Source organism: Cyclopterus lumpus, chromosome 10 (assembly GCF_009769545.1).
Source record: "Cyclopterus lumpus isolate fCycLum1 chromosome 10, fCycLum1.pri, whole genome shotgun sequence".
Taxonomy (NCBI): Eukaryota; Metazoa; Chordata; class Actinopteri; order Perciformes; family Cyclopteridae; genus Cyclopterus; species Cyclopterus lumpus.
This window is the reverse complement of record NC_046975.1, coordinates 6854643-6873328: the sequence shown is the minus strand read 5'-3', so window position 1 is coordinate 6873328 and position 18686 is coordinate 6854643. Positions and strand designations below refer to the sequence as shown.

General features: G+C 43.7%; 1 protein-coding gene across 1 annotated transcript; it reads left to right on the top strand.

Moving 5' to 3' along the window:
• Window positions 1-14118: 14118 nt before the first annotated feature.
• cysltr1 (cysteinyl leukotriene receptor 1) lies at window positions 14119-18166 on the top strand. Its single transcript, XM_034543480.1, has 2 exons — window positions 14119-14278; window positions 15905-18166. Exon 2 carries the CDS (start codon window positions 15916-15918, stop codon window positions 16963-16965), a length of 1050 nt encoding a protein of 349 aa, XP_034399371.1. The 5' UTR covers window positions 14119-14278; window positions 15905-15915; the 3' UTR covers window positions 16966-18166.
• The last annotated feature ends 520 nt before the right edge of the window (window positions 18167-18686 follow it).

Sequence of the window (18686 nt, the reverse complement as noted above, 5' to 3'; positions counted from 1 at the left end):
GGGGGCCAGGCTGCTGTCATATTATACACACAGGCCTATAGCATCACCGTAACATGGCGGATGGCCTGTTACTGTGGCAACAGGCCTTTCCGTTGGGCCAGGGACCACCGGTCCAAAGTTAACTCGAGTGCTTAAGAAACTATTTAAGGTACTTTTAACCGTTTAACTTTATACACCGGTAGTTACTCGCTTCTCTGCATATTTAGGTTTTACACACAGTAAACACATTATTAAAGTAATAATGACATTATGAAAAGAAACAACAATTCATAAAATCAAGATACGAGCCGTTATCTTTGTGTGCGTGGGTGTGTGTGTGTGTGCGTGTGTGTGTGTGTGTGTGTGGGCGTGGTCCTCCTACCTCTCCGGGCTCTGCTCATCGTACACACACGTGTCTGCAATCAGCTAATCATCTCAGCAGTATACATCTACCCTCAGGTGTGTCAACCACAGTTCACTATCTCACGACAGGCCCAGCGACGGCGCTGGTTTTAATGTGTTCCTTGTATTCTTGTACCTGAACTAATCCTTGTCCGTTTCCGTGCTCCAGGGTTCCTGTCTGCCCCCCCTCGTGCTACTGCAGCCTGCCCAGATCACTCATCCCTGTGCAGCCGGTCTCACAATAAACCCTCTTAAAATGTAAACCAACCTCCAGTGTCCTGGTTTGGTTCCACCCCCTGTGATACCGTTAAGGTTATTTATTGTTAGAGATACATTACAATGAACTATAAGAAGTGGTAGTTCCACCTCAACCAGTTACACAAAATGATGCTTACAGAATGTTCAAAGTAATAAAACACCATCTCTTTGTGATGTTACTTTACGTAAAGGGATCGGACACTTTCAATCTTGAAGGGTTCACAAACTCTTTTTGACTAATTTAAATAGTTTCAACTGAGATTAAGTGCTTGTTTACGCCAGATAATAACTGAACTTGTGAGACACTGTCCTTGCACAAACAAATCCCTTGACCACGTGTATATGTAAAGTTCAAAATGGGGATGACATCTTCAGAGTCTAAAATCAGCCAAAGACACGATGTGTGATGAGCACAAAGCCGCCCTGTTGTTACAATACAATCTTCTTGTCTGAGGCTACCAAAGTTAGTTATTTTTAGCCAAGTGATAGGGTGTGTTCCCATTGTGTTTAGGCTGGCATGGGGCAGTGTGTGTGTGTGTGTGTGTGTGTGTGTGTGTGTGTGTGTGTGTGTGTGTGTGTGTATGCAACAGAGAGAGGTACTTGACAGAGAGGAAGTGGACTTTGGGGTAGCGTCTGGCAGGCTGAACACGCCACAATAGCAGCAGGGAGGACAGGACATCCTGCTTACTGCATACACTGACACACACACACACACACACACACCCACACACACACACACACACACACACACACACACACACACACACACACACAATCCATTACACGGCACCAGATGTCTTTAACCTTTGGATTGTTGGTGTTGAAGTGCATGTGTTTAAAGAAGTCGTATGCTGTGATAAAGACATGGTTCTTTAATGAAGTTTCACAGCACGATTCCAGTACTTCCCTTCGGTCGGCCAGCTCAAAAATATTGCTTCAAAATCACTTTCAAATCTTCTTTCAACGACTTTCCTGGTACTGGAATTTAAAACAGACACAATGTGGGCTGCGGTGACCCAGTAGACCATTATGGGGGAAATGTCAATGGTGGTATAGGGTAAAAAAACAATATTCATATTAATGTATTCGCCTTCCATGTCATAGGATAACTTCAGATGAGATACTATTTTCATTTCATACCCCATACTTATTATCCTAAGGGGGAACATTAAGGTCTATCAGGGTTATTCATATAGTCATCCAAATATCAGCCCTCCTCTGACCAACAATGTTTATTGTTCCCCCGGTCCTCTTGTCTTCCATGTCCCCGGCTTCCTCTCTGTGTGTGTACAAGTGTGTGTGTGTGTGTGTGCTTGTGTGTGTGTGTGTGTGACATCTCAGCTCACACACCTGCCGGCTCTTCACGCACTCGTCGATCTACCAAGCTAGTGCTAGTGTTGTGTCTTGTGCTTGAAGTGTCCACTCAAGTTATTTGTGTTTATGCTGGTTGGCTGGTAACCTATACCTCTCTGTGTGTTAGAATATCTGCTTGCCTGCCTGCTTTACCAAATTAAGGTTTTGGGAAACACCTTAGCCCCCCCCCTGATTTGCAAGCTTGTATATTAATTTTGAGTGACTGATGTTTTTGTACTAAAAGGTACTGTATTTTAGTGGGTTTTGTTGTGGCAGTTAATCTTAAAGTTATATGTTGTGTAACTCCCACTTAACCTGGTCTGACAAGCGGTGCATCGATTGTGCAACGATAGCGTAACACAGGTCGCCGGTGATGAACGGATGGTCAAAGCGGCCAACGTGGGGCCGAGAGACAAATCCAATGGAAGCGGAGGCGGAGGAGCGAAAAGCCGTGTGGAAATGTCCCGACTGGATGAACCGAGAAGACGTGTCCGGTTTGATTGGGTCGCAGAAACATCCCCCAGTTCTGACACACATAAACACATTCCGCCCACCTGATTCTCCGTGTTTGGTAACGGTAACCAAGCTGTGCTGCCCCGGCCGAGGCTTTGTGAGTCACACCAACCAGAACAAAGACCCCATTACTGCTCTCTCTCTCCCTCCCTCCATCGCCTCTCTTCCTCGACCCCTCTGTCCTGCTCTCTTTTAATGCGATGATGAGTGTGTTTCCTTTGCTCTCCTCCCCTCGCCTCCGTCCATCCTCTCATTCATCGGCTTCAGGAGGGTTTAGGGGGCAGCCCCGTCGTGCCATACATACCTCTGCCCTGACAACAGAGCCGGACAAAAGGCAGCAAGGCAGTAAAACACAGGAGTCCAGCGCTCCGTGTTTTATGGATTGATATTAACACGACTGCCGTATGTCCCAAGTGTGTATTTGTGTCCGTCCATAGCTGACCTTAGCCCCCGTGAGTCAGCGTTGACCTGATTAGAGACCAGCTCGTCTGAAGCGGAGCGAAGCCCCGGATCAATGCTGCCGGCTGTGGCCTCAGCCGCGGAGGTGTAGACAGCAGACGCTCCGCGGCCTCCGCCGGAGATGGAGCAGCGGTTGTTTACCCCACAGTGCTGATAGTGAAAGGTGCCGCATGAGCAGCCGTGGGCCAGCTTGTTCTTCCCGTCTGAGAGACGAGACAGACAGGCTGACCAGACTGACCCCGGCCTGTGCAGACAGAGCCGCCTGTTTGTCTGCGCGATATAATGGGCTGATGGACTTTGCCTGCGGGTACATACAGCGAAGAGTCGTCTGTCAAAGGTTTGATCAGTTCGTGTCCACAAACGGTCTTATTGCCAAGGCAACTTGTTTTGGTATTGCAACTTTAAACAACAACCATGGAAATTCAAAGTGCTTTACATTAGACTGGGAAGTATTTCATAAAAGAATCACAAGGCAATGTATAACAACAAAAAGACACGTCGCGGACCCATAGGACTCAACAAGGTCAAATAAAAAAAGAAGATACAAGTAAGCAAAAATAGAACCAAACAGATATAATAAAGATAATTAATTCACAGTGCAATGTGGGATATGAATAAATACTCAGTCACATTTTATTTAAAAAAAGGCTGTGGCAAACAGAAGAGTTTCCAGCCTTCATTTAAAAGAACTGACACGTAGAGCAGATCTCAAGAAGATTTCTGAGAGTTTGTTCCAGATTATTATTTTATTATTCTATCTTTATATAAAAGGGACCATGTACAGTTAAAACATAAATGTCACCATTTGATGCACTGTTCCAGATTGTAGCTACAGCTAATTTGTATCTGTCAGTCCCTTGACAGACATAACAAACATAAAACAATAGCAAAGAGTACAGGATAAGACACAATACAACAGTATATGTGGTAAGAAGAACACACAATACACACAATGCAAAGTTACAGTACAGCACATTAAATGTAAGTAATACAAACTATTAAAAGTAAGAAATACGAATCATAATAATTGTGCTCAATGAGTACAGCGCTGACCAGCTTTCAACTGATTTTTTAGTTTATTTTTAAGTGCTGATGGAGCTGCAGCTCTTCAGCACGTCAGGTGTTCCACTGATTTGTGGCTTTCACAGAAAAGGATGATGACCAAATGCAGTGCGGCGAAAAGGGAACAGTGCAGTCGCGTAAGGAGGGTATTCTGGTGGATCTGATTGAACTCACTGAGCGATACCAGGTCACCCAGTGGAGGAGGGGCCAAACCATTTAGAATTTTATAGACCATGCACAAATTTGAAAATAGTCTAAAATTCACAAAGCTCAGCAGATTGTATCCAGTATCCAGTGATGAAAATCAAATGGCTTTTTGTCCAATGTTTTAAGAGTTTGTTTATATAGGGATTCCAGTGGTCTTATGGTTGTTTCACCAGCCTGCCCCCAATATGTAATGCAATATGACATATGGGAAAGGATCATGGCATGCATAAACAACTTGGCAGCATCCAGAGAGAGACAGTTTCTGATATGTTTAAAATTAGCCAAATTGTACTTTATAGTTTTAACCATTCTCTTTAAATGTTTCTTGGAGTTCAAATTTGTATCCAGTATCACGCCAAGATATTTATGATCAGTAACAATTTCAATCCTTTCACCTTTGATAAGAATATCAGCATCAGGAGGTTGTGTCTTGGTTTTGTATTTGTTAGCTTGTCAGCTGCTATCTTTTTACATGTGTGTGAATGACAGTGTCATCTGCATATATTTGCAGTTCTATATCATGACACTGTTTAGGGAGATTATTGATATATAAACTAAATAATAAGGGACCTAACACTGGCCCTTGTGGAACACCCATTGTGCATTCCCTGTTTCTGGACAGTGTATCACAAACTTTAACACATTGCATCCTGTTCAATAAATATGAAGACATCCATGCCAGTGCTTCAGATGAGAAGTTACATTTAGAGAGTTTAGATATTAACACATCATGATTGACTGTATCAAAAGCTTTATGCAGATCTAAAAATACAGCACCAACTACTCCTCCTTTGTCGAGCCTTGATTTAATTTGCTCTATTAAGTGCAAGGTAGCAGTTTCTGTAGAATGATTAGTTCTAAAGCCAAACTGCATACGATGTAGTCCAAAAGTGCTAGTGTTAAGGAATGTTGTCAGTTGTTGAATGACGACTTTCTCTGCAATTTTTGACAGTACTGGCAATATGTTTATCGGCCTATAATTACTGGCTTCAAGACGTTCTCCAGATTTAAAAACAGGCACATTTCCAGTCATCAGGGAAACAGCTGTGTTTAATGGACACATTCATTAAATGAGCAATGGGGGGAGTTAAAGTGTCAAACATGGTGTCAAATTGAAAAGCATCTAGCAATTTGTGCCTCGTTGGTCATACCAGCTCGAAAATCTGACCTGTAGCATCTGTTGGAACAATTTCCAACTTCCCTTTTGTAAAGGATTTTCCTAGCTCATATACAGACTCCAGAAAAGAATTATTAAAAACAGAAGCAACAGCAAGATGATCATTAATTAACTCTTCCTGTAATTTAAGTTTAAAATCTCCTAAAAAATGTGGGTCCCACTCCTTGTAAGATTGTCTATATTTTTCCAAATCAGTTTGCTGTTGCCTTTTGCCTCATTCAGTATATTGAGATAAAAATGGGATTTAGCTAATCTTAGCTCATGGATAACTTTGTTCCTTAAACCTTTATAAATCAGCATGTCAGTGTATCTTCTAGTTTTAATTGCCTTCCTTAGTGCAGCATCTCTAGTCTTCATCAGCTTCCAAAGATTTTCATTGAACCAGGGTAGATTGTTTTGTTTTTTTGATTTTATCTGAACCCTCACATTAAAACTTTCCCTTACAGAGTTAATACTATGAGTAAAGTTATTACAGCCATAGCCTAAATAATCAGAGGACAGTACATTGCCCCAGCACAAGTTGTTAATTTCACTGACAAATTCTTCTTGCTTAGCTTTAGGTATCCACTGTTTTACTTGCCCTATTCCTAAACCTATTTTGTGTCAGTTTTCTGGCAAATAGGGTTAGGTTATGATCTGATAAGCCAGTGATTAAATTATAGCTTTTGGTTGTTCTTTCTGGTTTGTTGGTAAATATCAGATCAATTTGTGTACTGGATCGTTTGGCAATCCTTGTTGGGCCTTTTACTAATTGTACTAGGTGAAATCTGTCAGTGATCATTTTAAGTTTTTTCCTCTTTGATTTATCTTCCCAGTTTACATTTCAATCGCCCATAAGAATGAATTCTTTTTTCTGATTGCATTCTTTCAAGATTTCTGTGTGTTGATCATAGAAAGTGTCATCTGCAGCTGGGGGCCTATAAACACCTAGAATGTCAAATTGCATTTGTTGGGACGAGGTTATTCTTATCCCAACATACTCTAACTTGTTACCCGCCTTGAAAGTCACACGTTCACATTTGATGTCATCTCTCACATAGAAATGCACCCCTGAAGTGGTGCATATAAACTGAACGCTGCTTCTGTGAGTTTAGATTTCACCCTGTGGACAGAAAGCAGACCCGTCCCAGGAAGACCTGATAGTTCTGGGCGGTCCGTAGTAGATCAGAGACGTCCGTGGCCCCTGAATCCCTCTGCGCTTTATAAACCAACAGTGGTGTTTGGAAGTCAACTCTTTGACCGAAAGGGGGTGCTACAGCTGCATGTGACAGCAACATACATACTGTACGTACGGCATGTTTATGATTGGCCAAAAGATGGACTGCAGAGCTTCATTCGTGTGGAGCAACATCTGATTCATTTAAAAACATTGTGTGACATCCTCTCATACATATCTTTTAAGCACAGATTACTATATAAAGGAAGTAACCTCACAACACACGGCCAGCACCTCTGGTCTCTCCAAGCCTGCAGGGCCCAACTGAACTTTGACCTGTTGGAGAGGACAACAGGATCTGTTGTTATATTTAAAAGTCTGACCTCTCACATTGTTTGCCAGTGACTGACAGCCCCAGTGCCAAAAGTGCACTCTGCCAAACAGAGAGCATCATGGGAAGGAAGACGCCACCGGTGTTCCTCGCTCCTCTTCACCCCGTTGTTCCTCGGTTTCCAGCTTTAATTGATTAGTTCCAGGAACACTTGAAGTTGCAGCTACACACTCACACAAACTGACACACACTGGAGCCGTCATGTTAATTAGCTCGTTGTAGCGGCTGAGTCCCTCCATCCTCCCTGTTTTGCTCTTTGTTACAAAGGACTCTGCACAGACTACACAATGTACCAAAGAGGACTCTGTGCTTCCCTCTGCTGGGCACAGCTCACACTTCAATGACACCCTGAAGAACTCACCTGAGCTCTCCTCCTCCTCCTCACTCATGTCCTGTGCGTAGGTTTTCAAGTTGACGTTCCTCTGTTGTGGTGTGGGATGTGCATGATATTCATCTATGACCTTTCGTGCCCTCAGATTAGTGTAATGCCGGGCCTGGTTACTGCCTTCAGGCCTGTACATCCTGGGTTTGTGGCCTCTGTCTCATCAGCTTGACCGACGTTCATGCAGAAAAGGCTTGTGTGTGTCTGTATGTATTATCTGATCGGTAGCCAGCTGTTTAATACTGCACGCATTTAGTGTGCGTTAGGGTCATATTTCATTCGAATACGTGTCTGCCAGATCAAACAGTTGAGACTGCAGGATGTTTACAAAATGAACCCGATCATAATCTCTCGCTGTTGAAATGTGAGATCAGCTTCCTTCACAAGCATCTCAGATGTACTGAGGAAAACTTTGATCCACATTTCACCATACTTATGGGCCCACTGTAAAGTATTCACCATACTCCACCTCATACATGTTTCATGCGTCTACGCAATTTATTAGAAATATGCTCAAGCTGTATTTTTTTGTTTTTTGTGATTTTACCACAAAAGTAAACGTGCACACATATAAATAGTCAATTCAATTTAAGTAATTGCCTCTTGTAGCCACAGGGACCATTGTTCTGTTTAAGTTATATTTAAGGCACACACGGTATAAATAAATATTACTCATAATATCTACTACTCATATTATATTTTTTTTACTGTATAAATTAAATGGAATAAAAAAGGCCAGTAATATTGTACAGCCAAGTCTTTTAATGAAAGAGGCTCTTTCTCTTCTGCGGTCCTTTAAAGAGGACAGCGTAGTGCATCCATAAGTTCACCAGCCATAATGTCCTCCTCAGGTAGGTGGAGACAGCTGGAAGGGATGGAGGAGGCATTGGACCCAGAGAGGAACTTTGAGAGGTTTGAGGTGTTGAGAAATAAGTCTGAGGTCTGGAGTCCTGCAAAAGGTTTGAGTGGAGTGAGAACCACAGTTCCAGCAGCACCAGTATCCAGACCAGGTTGCATCCGAGCTTAGCCCAGTGTGAAGTCCTGAATCTCAGAGTCTGCTGAGGCCAGCGCGACACCAGCGTGGCCTCCAGACCCAGCAGCCCCAGCAGGAGCAGAGAAGCCAGGTGGTGCGCGTCAAGCAGCCGCTGACACAGCGCGCCCACCGCCTCCCTCCACCAAGCCGACTCCCCTTCCTTCATGAGGCCCGTCTCAGTCCCACCGCACAACTCCTCCGTCCACCAGGCCAGCTGGAGCGCCACGTGCAGCAGCAGGAGAGTGTCTGTGAGGGCCAGCCGGGCCAGGAGCACGGTGGATGGCTTGGTGGAGGTGTGAGGGGAGCGGAGCAGCAACAGGGCCCGCAGGCTGAACACACAGCCCACCAGCAGGGGGAGGCCGGCTTTGTCGGGCAGCAGCAGCACCGTCACCAGCTTCAGCAGCAAGAAGCGACGCAGCCATCCTTTAGAAGTCGAGAGCAGTCCTGCTGGTGCTGAACCAGGCCAGCCCCAAGAGCCCATCTCCCAGACTGATTTGAAAACGTGCTTTGACCTGCAGAGAGTTCAACACTTGGAGATTAGCTCGGATGCTCCTACCTTGGTTTGGATCTCTGCTTTACCCATTCAAAGGTGGAGAAGAGACACACACTGGTGGTTTATCTCCGCCACGTAAAAGAGCTTTACAACTCTCCTTTTTTTTATGACTAAGCCGCGCAGTGTTGTGTAAGTAGGCAGAGGCCCGGCAAGCAAACAAGCCATCAACGAATTCCTCAACTTTATAGGCAGCGTCGAACATTACTGAGGTTCAACATCACCTCTTGTCTCGGCCAAGTGCAATTGAGAGAAGTTTAAAGAGATTGATTAGTTTAATTTGAAAAAAAAGAAGCCTCATAAAAAGCCCTTGACAAATTAAGGGAAAGTCAATGTAATTTAGTTTATGGATGGCAACTGAAAGTCAGATCAGTGTATTTTAGACCAGGTGACATTATCTTATTATCTTATTATTGTGTCTAGGAGATACCTCAGCTCTCTCCACCCACTTCCCTTAGCTACAATGCTGACTTCTCCGAATGTCTAAAGGTGTTCTTCACATCCGACACAGCGGATTCAACTGATGAACCAATAAACACATGTATTTACCCTTAAACAAAGAATTGAACCTTGTTTGTATAGGAGACTGACCTGTGTATTGGCAGGAAGTGGAGATTGAACGTCCCGTTTCACCTGGATATGAGCGACTTCCCCACCCCCCCCAGGCCCGCACCTCTTCTCCCAGAGGCTGTATGAGAAGGTGTGCGTCTCCCTTCACTTCATCAACTCTGTTTGCTTCAACACGTCATCACGTCAGTTCTGGAGGAGAGCCACACTGCGTCTGACTCATGCTACAGGAGAATCTGCGCCCGAGGCGTTTCCGTGCATCACCGACTGACACCAGTGTAAACCTGTATGTTATTCCATCCAAGTTTTGGGAAAGAGCAGCCTTCCTCAGGCGAGTCTCCCCGGCTAAGAGGTCCTTCTGCCGAATCGATGGTTCCAGTTACAATAAAAAGTATAGCAAACACAATTACAAATTTAAGTACGACAAAGTATGTTCCATGAAACAGGGCCTGAAATACATCCCATCTCTCAGCACATCGTAGTCTGTTCGTTGGTTCACGAGAAAATCTCAAGTCCCGTTAAGAAAGTCCTCCTCTCTTTCCTTTGTCTATTTAAACATAGTTTTCTCACACAACACGGAGCCAAAAAAAGGAGCTTTGCATGGGTGCCAGGAAGATGGCGCCAAGATGTCCTGCACACAGTCAGTCAATAACATTCTGTTGAACTGCATAGCTCATTATAATGAGTGTTCCCGCGGGCTCGTTACCAGTGGCACAGTGTGAGTGTAGCAACCCACGTGTGATGCCAGCACGTTGGATGCACACAACCGTATCCATCCTCCGAGGAATTCTGTGTGTATATAGTCCCACTAACCAGTTGGTGAGAGAAAAAGCCAACTTGATTGATTCCATAGCTCTTTGATGACTGTGTGTGTGTGTGTGTGTGTGTGTTTGTGTTTGTAAAGGGGGGGGGCTTTATAAATTCCGATCATGTTAATAAGGATAGTATTTACAGATGATGAGATGAACTTCCCTGTGTGATTAGATATAGTTTATCTATGTTGAACGAGGCCCCCGATGCCTCAAAGAACTGACTAACTTCACACATCCGTTGAGAGATTCAAAGATTGCCCTACGACACACGACCTGACCACGATCTGTGACAACTTACACTCACATAAACTGGCAGTTTAAAACTTCAACCAGAAAGCCCTCGGAAAATGGCGAGCGCTGCATAGAACGCACATCGTTGGATACACCATAATGTGCTGTGGGATGTGCTAAGTGCATTTCTCCTCATTCCTCAGTGTGTCATTCATCACACCCCAAACTATTTCTGCCATCCAGACTGGATGGGTGTGGGAGGTTATGTACACAAGGCCTGAAGCCATTCCTTCGGTGATGGGAAAGATTCAACTTTACAGCCGATCATCATAAAACCACATCATTTTTAAAGGATTATTTGAATAAACTATATATTTCCATGAACAGAGATGTTGTGCCGAGCCTTAACTGTGACTTGTATTCTTTACTATTATTTTTATTATTATTTTTAATGAACCAACAGAGCGCTTTCCCATTATTTGTAATATTAACTTTGCACAGATGCAGAACGTGAATCCTGAACACCGATGTTTCCACTGACCTGAAGCCTCCAGGGTGTAGGAAACCATATCTGCACATCAGCCAACCAACACTCTGAACTGCAACCTAATGGAACGCCACAAACTATGTCAGCAAATAGGAAACCACAGACGTGTATGTTGTTTCCCTTCCAGTGTTCTGTTCGGGTCTTATCTCTTCACACAACTTTGAGAAACACTCCACTAAACGAGGCCACGAGAACATCCTGGTCTGCAGGGTATTACCGGCCCTGTGAGAGCAACAAAAAGGCCCATGTAAATTACAGTAGATCTCAGTGTAAGCAGACCACCCTGGTATTATTAGTCTTTGATTTTAATAAACCTGCTTTTAAAGCGTGAGAAATGCACTAAACTGTAGTTAACAAGTTACGTCAATGATTGTGAAACAGACGCTCTCCCATGAAAGGAGTGTCGCTGGCTGAGAGGCAGAGAGGGCCGCTGGGCCCCGCTCTAACATGTCGGGTATCTGCATCCAGTGAACAAAAGCTTTCTAAGTTCCTTCCTGAAGGACTCACACAAGTGTTTTCTGATACTTATTATGGTCAGGATACATAATATTAGAGAAAACATAGTTAGCGACTAGCTAGTGAACATAATGGAGCGTTTAGCTGCGGCGAGCGGGCAGTCCCCCTCAGGGGGAATAGAAGTGAGAGCTAAAAGGAGAGTGCTCATGTTGCTCTTTATTTGAGTCAATAGGCAACTGTTCACTACATGACATTAAACAATGTTAATATGTCAATGTTGCATTAACGGCGTGTTTCCGCTAACCCCAAGTTGCCATAAAAAAAAAAAAAAGCAGATTTAAGCTAAGCTGAGCCGACTAAAAAGGCTTGGTTAAGAATAAGGAACGATCGTGGTCACGATTGAGTTCAGGGAAAATCACGTTCATGTTCAGAAGGAACCAATGTTGAGATAGCAAGCAAAACCACACAAAGAGGTTTTGCATTAAGGTCTACCTAAACTATGTTTGAGGAACCGTGCTCCCTTTGATTCCAATTGCAACGGCTGTGCATTGTGTGCTTTTGTAACCTTGTTTTTTTAGGAGGTGGAACCGTACTGTTCCCTTGATATTGTGTGTTTTGCAGTCCTGAAACAACTGTTTCGGTGCTGTGAAACACAACTGTTGTGCCGTTGCTGTAATAGTGTTGTTCCACACTGCTGAGCGTTTTTGTGTTTAAATCAGCCACCCCGAGGAAATTCGTCAGACTGTATGTGATCAATTAAATCAACAAGATAGAGAACTTTACCCGCCGGTTGTTTTTCTGTGTGATGAAGTTTCAGTTAGTGAACTTTACAACTGAGGTGAGGATTTACTTTGCTTTGTGTGCTTTCCTTTCACACTCTCTCTCATACACACACACGCACACTTGCACGCACGCATGCACGCACGCACGCACACACACACACACACACACACACACACACACACACCCTTCACTGTTCACTCTATCGATGTAGAATAGTACTTTGACCCATTTTGAGATAAATCCATAGTTTAGTTTTTGGTCCCTGATCCTCGGCTCGTGCAACGTTAATATTCATCCATGTTATTAATCCTATTGATACTAAAACTTTAAAAAAAATAGTAATAACAAAACCTGCCACACCCCACGAACAAATAAATATTGCACGACGCCTGGGATAAGGCACTTAGCCTACTAAGCCTTTTGACTTCCCGTCCACATTATTGGATATTGCTGATCACTGAAATGATCATCCACGAAAAAACCACACCAGCTCATGAAAATACACTCAATTTAACCACCTATAGACACTGATAGATGCACTTTCAGCATCTGTCAGGAGGGTCAAAAGACAAGTATTCACTTATGCACCGTCGAGCTAATAGAGTAATAACTCTCTGGTGATGTAAACAGTCGGTGGCGTTGATACAGATGACTCCTGAGTGCAAGTGGAGGTTGGATGTTTGTCTTTGCTGGTCCCTAACCACTAAGTGAGTTACAGATGAATTATCCTAACAGCCTTTCAGCTGCAAAAATGAGTTTGTCCATTTCCACTGCAGCATCCGCAGTCCATTTACTCTCCACAGATAACACTCATTAGGAGCTTTCAGAGGAAATTCTGGGTAATAACTAAATGTCTTCCATCATCCATAACCAGGGGTTGTCTTGATGGACCCATCTGCAGTATATCCCTTTGCCGCCTCACACCTCAGGATTAATAAGGTGCTCTAATAATATGATATAATAATGCTCTTGACTCTGAAGAACGGCCATATGACTCCATGTCTCCATGTAATCAGCCCCGTCAAGAGGAGTACACAGTATTGGTGGAAAGGAAATGAGGCACAATTAGGAGTTGATACACAATTAGGCAGATTACGTATGTTCAGGACCGAGCCGGGTCTTTGAGCATCTGTACAGTTAAAAACAGTCAGACAGAGTGTGACGTGAAGGGGGATTCAGGCAAATGTTTAAATGGAATAGGATTATTGATGTCCACAATGTAAACAAACTCTCGGGCTTTATTGTGTTTGGTCCTATTGACAAAGCTGATTAAATGATTAAACTCAATTCAATTCAGTTTATTTTGTATAGCCCAAAATCACAAATGTCAAATTGGCCTCAGAGGGCTTTACAATCTGTACACATACGACATCCCTGTCCCAGGACCTCACATCGGATCAGGAAAAACTCCCCAAAAATAACCTTTGACAGGGAAAAAAGGGAAGAAACCTTCAGGAGAGCAACAGAGGAGGATCCCTCTCCCCGGATGGACAGAAGCAATAGATGTCATGTGTACAGAATGAACAGCATTTACAAAGTTACATAAACACATTACATGAATATGACAGAACTTATGAATAATTAGTGGTAATGCTGAGTAAATGATGCAATCAGGATTCATCTTAAATGTCGTTTATATTTAAAAATATTGAGTCAATAAAAAAAAAAAGCCTATTCAAATTCAGAGCAACCAACTAACATGTGCACAACTCTGCATGTTAATGCACCTCTCTATTTTTTTTCGCCCTCTTTTTGGTTTACTGCACATGTGTGGCCGTGACGGTTGATGATGTCATTGGTAGAAGGGAGTAGAAGATGAAGAGAAAACCTCCTCAACAACTGAGGCTGAGATGAAGTAGCCACCTGCAGCAGTCTCCTCCCACCGCTGATCCAAGATCTGTCAGACGAGCCAGAGCAGAGCGACAGGCTGCAACTCTCCACCACAGACAGGAATACAGAGGTAAGGTTTTTAAATCAGACATGCATCTCACTTTTGTCAAGGGGCATGTAACTGACAGACTGTTACTTATAATGCAACATGTCACAACCAGCATTAGAGCACATGTTAAGCTCTTTCTGAGGCAGCCACTGAAAACCCAAAACAAGAGAGACGATGCAAGCAGGCAGCCAGCATGACACACAAGCGGTTCAGTGCAGCGGGCGGCACAGACAAACAAGATTACAGCAACGTGAATGACATTCTGGATCACCGGATGCCTTTTTAATTATTAACAGCAGAGAGAGGAAAAAAGAAAGTTCTTTTGAATTGCATTTTTGTATTTTCAGTGTAGGCTGCCGGTGAATATAACGAGCATGCCAATTCATCAACTGATGCACAGATGAATGGAAGTTGGTTGCACGTTTGTCTTTTCTCACCCAGATGTGAAGCAGGAACTTTGTCACCCAACGACATAAAGGTTGTGTACTGTAGAGCAACAGAGGTTCTGCACTAACGCAGTGGTACTCCGTCGGTTGATCCGAGTGATCCCGGAGAGAATAAGGTCCCTCATCGGTATCGGTATAAGCCTTCAGTCTTTTATCTCACCCCCTAGCCACATTGTTAGATTTTCTTAATGCGTTATTGGTTTTCTCAAGGTTATTTTTTACAGCTATTGCTCCCGGGCCACTCGGCAGGCTGTAACACGTCTCAACCGTTATCAAATGAGTACTTTCTCAATCTCTATTTGGAATTCGCTCGCGTGTTAGACACTCTGCAATACTCACATACAACAATTTCAAGTTAATGATATATATATATATATATACACTGGACTTTAACAAGCTCCTTTACCTTGAGAATATATATTGCTTGTAAAATCTCAGTCTTCTGATAGCAGAAGTTTCTGCCAGTCTCTTTAACCGGAGGCTCTGTCATCCGGACTCTGAAGCTGGTAGCCTTGTCCCAGCCCCTCAAGGCGGGGGAAATCTGATTGTTCTCCTTCGCTAATTAAATCCATTTTTCTTTAAAAATAACGGAAAGATTTTCTGTCCAGACAAAGGGCTCTTCATCACATGTCCTCCTGTCTCGAGGGTCGACCACTGGGGGCTTGTTGCCTTGTGGTAATATTGTCTCATGTATCCTCAGGGGAGACCCCACAACACCCGCTATACAGGAAAGACTATGCAACATATAGCGTCTTATGCAGTATAAATGACTTACCGTAAATTTAATTCAAACAGTTTAAATGCTTAATGGTTATACTAAAAAGAATTATACTCTTATCCTTTCATACTTTTCTACGATCCTTCAACATCCTCCTCATGAAAGTATCAAAGTATTACAGCTTACAAAGTCACATTATTCAATAGTCTCTGTTATTAAGCACACCGGACTACCTGATCGGGCCTCTGGGTTGAACCAGGAACATGGTCTCCAGGTGTTTTCCTCCTCTGTTGACCACAAACACTTAATTATATTGTTATGCGTTCATACTTTTCTACGATCCTCCAACACTACTTTCTGAGTTTCTCTCTCATCAGCAGAATGTATTTGACAACAATCAAAGTCCCCACCCTCCAGTGTTCTAATAGTTTCTTCCCTGTCCTTCACATGCTCTCTTGTGCCCTTCCTCCGTTGTCTCTGCAGAGTGACCTGCAATGGAGTCAAATCTGACAGGCACCGCGGAGGGAAACTTTACCCAATGTTCTACCGAACACATTGACAAATTCCGTAACGAGGTTTACTCCACGTCCTACTCCCTCATCACCGTGTTGGGCCTGCTTGGGAACGGCTTCGCCCTGGCGGTGCTGATCAAAACGTACCGCCAGAGCTCACCCTTTCACGTCTACATGCTGAACCTGGCCGTGTCCGACCTGCTGGGTGTCATGACGCTGCCGCTGAGAGTCCTCTACTACGTCAACAAGGGCCAGTGGAACCAGGGCGATTTCCTCTGCCGCATCAGCTCCTACGCGCTCTACGTAAACCTCTACTGCAGCATCTACTTCATGGCTGCCATGTCCGTCACGCGCTTCATCGCCATCGTCTTTCCCGTGCAGAACCTGCGGCTGGCGACAGAGAATCGCGCTCGCCTGGTGTGCGTGGGTATCTGGGTGTTCATCTGTATTACCACCTCGCCCTTCCTGATGTCTGGCCAGAAAATTGACCCCATCACAAAGAAAACCAAGTGCTTTGAGCCTCCAAGTGGTAACGGTAAAGGTTTGTCGAAACTAGTCGCGCTGAACTATTTGTCTGTGGTGATGGGCTTTGCTCTGCCCTTCCTGATCATCCTGGTCTGCTACGCTGGCATAATCCGCGCCCTGCTGTCGCGCACCAACTCCGCCCGGCGACAGCAGGGCGCGAGCACCAGAGCCATCCGGATGATCGCCATTGTCCTGCTGACCTTCCTGGTCTGCTTCGTGCCGTACCACGTGCAGCGCACCGTCCACCTGAGCTTCCTGTTGCGGAAGGACACCACGTGCGCAGAGCAGGTGGCCATGCAGAAGTCTGTCGTGGTGACGCTCTGCCTGGCCGCTTCCAATTCGTGCTTCGATCCACTGCTTTATTTTTTCTCCGGCGAGAGTTTCCGCACTCGCTTGTCCTCCCTGCGCAAGACAAACAAGGGCAGCTCCCTGAACCGTATAGCCAGAATAAAGGCCGTCACCATCTCGGAGTCTGCGGAGAACTACCAGCTGGGCCAGGCCAGTTAGTTTGCACCAGACGAACAAGCCTCTCGGGATTTGTTTGAAGGAACACTTCACCCACAGCAGTAACATTTGTATATCATCACCTGTTCTCTAAGAAAAGTCTTTCTGGCATGCCCCCACAGTGAAAGGAGAATACGACTCGAGATATAATGCACGGCATGCGTGAGGGTTTGGAGACAGATGATTGGATGTAGTTTCGCTACAACGCCGCTACAAGTTCTTTGGAAATTCAAGGTAACACAGGGCACAGGTGTAACTGATATACAAATGTTAGTCTAGTGTGTGTGTCATATTTCTTTAAGGAGCTGAGGATGGCATGTGTTTACACAGGGAAGGAGTTGAGAGAAACATGAGGAGAAGAATTAACTAGTAAGCGCTCAAGAAGAGAGTATTTAAACATCTAAGTATCAAGTCTCAGTCTCATTTATTATTCTAAAGAATGAAAAGTGTACAGTATTGTAGTGATGTTGTTCTGCATTATCATTGTGACAGTAACTATTAGCCTATTGTGTCCCAAAAGTTATTCAAACTGTGGAATTACAAATATGAATTATTAAGTATAATAATTAAGTATATATGTATGAATGTATTGTAGATACTTTTGTAATATGTGTTGTATCACACAAGAAGGGCTAAAGTATGCTGTGTTGACTCCTGTAGACCTTAACTATTCTTTTTCTTTTTTTTATTACTGTCATTGTTATCTTTTGGCATTTTTGCATAATTACTTTTCCTCAATTTGGATTCAAAATTGTTGTTTTTGTGCTTCAGATGTTTTTTTATATTTCTGTGTTTTCTGTAAATAATATTGATGATGATGATGATGATAATGAATTATGATCTTCCAAACGGTGTACCTTTAAGGGAGTAGTTTAATTAGTTGTTTTTTTGGGGCTGAGAAGTCCGACAGCACTCATAATTGTATGGTAAATATGAAACTACAGCCGACTGAAGTTTACATAACCGTAGCTTAGATGAACATAAACAGGTCGCCCGGATCTGTTCAAATAGAACAACTCCTCTCACCTCTAGGCACATTGCATACTGTTTGCTTAATTATGTATGTTTTGATGTGTGTGTCTCCAATCTTTATGCTAAGCTAAGATAAACAGCTGCTGGCTGGAGTTTCATATTTCTCAGTGCAAATGTGAGAATGGCATCATAGCAAGAACACAAATGAGAAATTATGCTGCTGTAATCCTATCGTGTGCAAATAATGTTTCATGTGTGATAACTGCATCAATAAATCATCCAATGCACGTCAGTTCAGTATGGTCCCATTAAAAATCCTCACTGTGAGGGAAGTTACCAACTCCGTCCACTGGGTGTCGCAACCAGCCCACATTGTTGTCGCCCTCTCACCTCTAGGCACATTGCATACACGTGACTCAAGGCTGAGCGTACACGTGACATACACGTGACTCAAGGCTGAGCGTCTTCCCCAATGCTTTTCTACTCTTGCTTTCTCTGAGATGAGAAAACAACTGCAAAAAAAAGTCTTAAAGCTGTCAGTGTGTGCACATAAACACTCTAAAAAAATACATGCTACATTTATAAAAAAAGGGTAAGAGCATCCTTCTATACAGCAATTTAAAAAGCAAGACCAGAATTCCTCTTCCCGGTCAATTAGAGATACAAAACAACACTGAAAGAGAACAGGCTGCTGAGGCCGACCCTGCTGATTAGAACACAGAGGGCCACTGTGTTACAACTTCATAAACAGA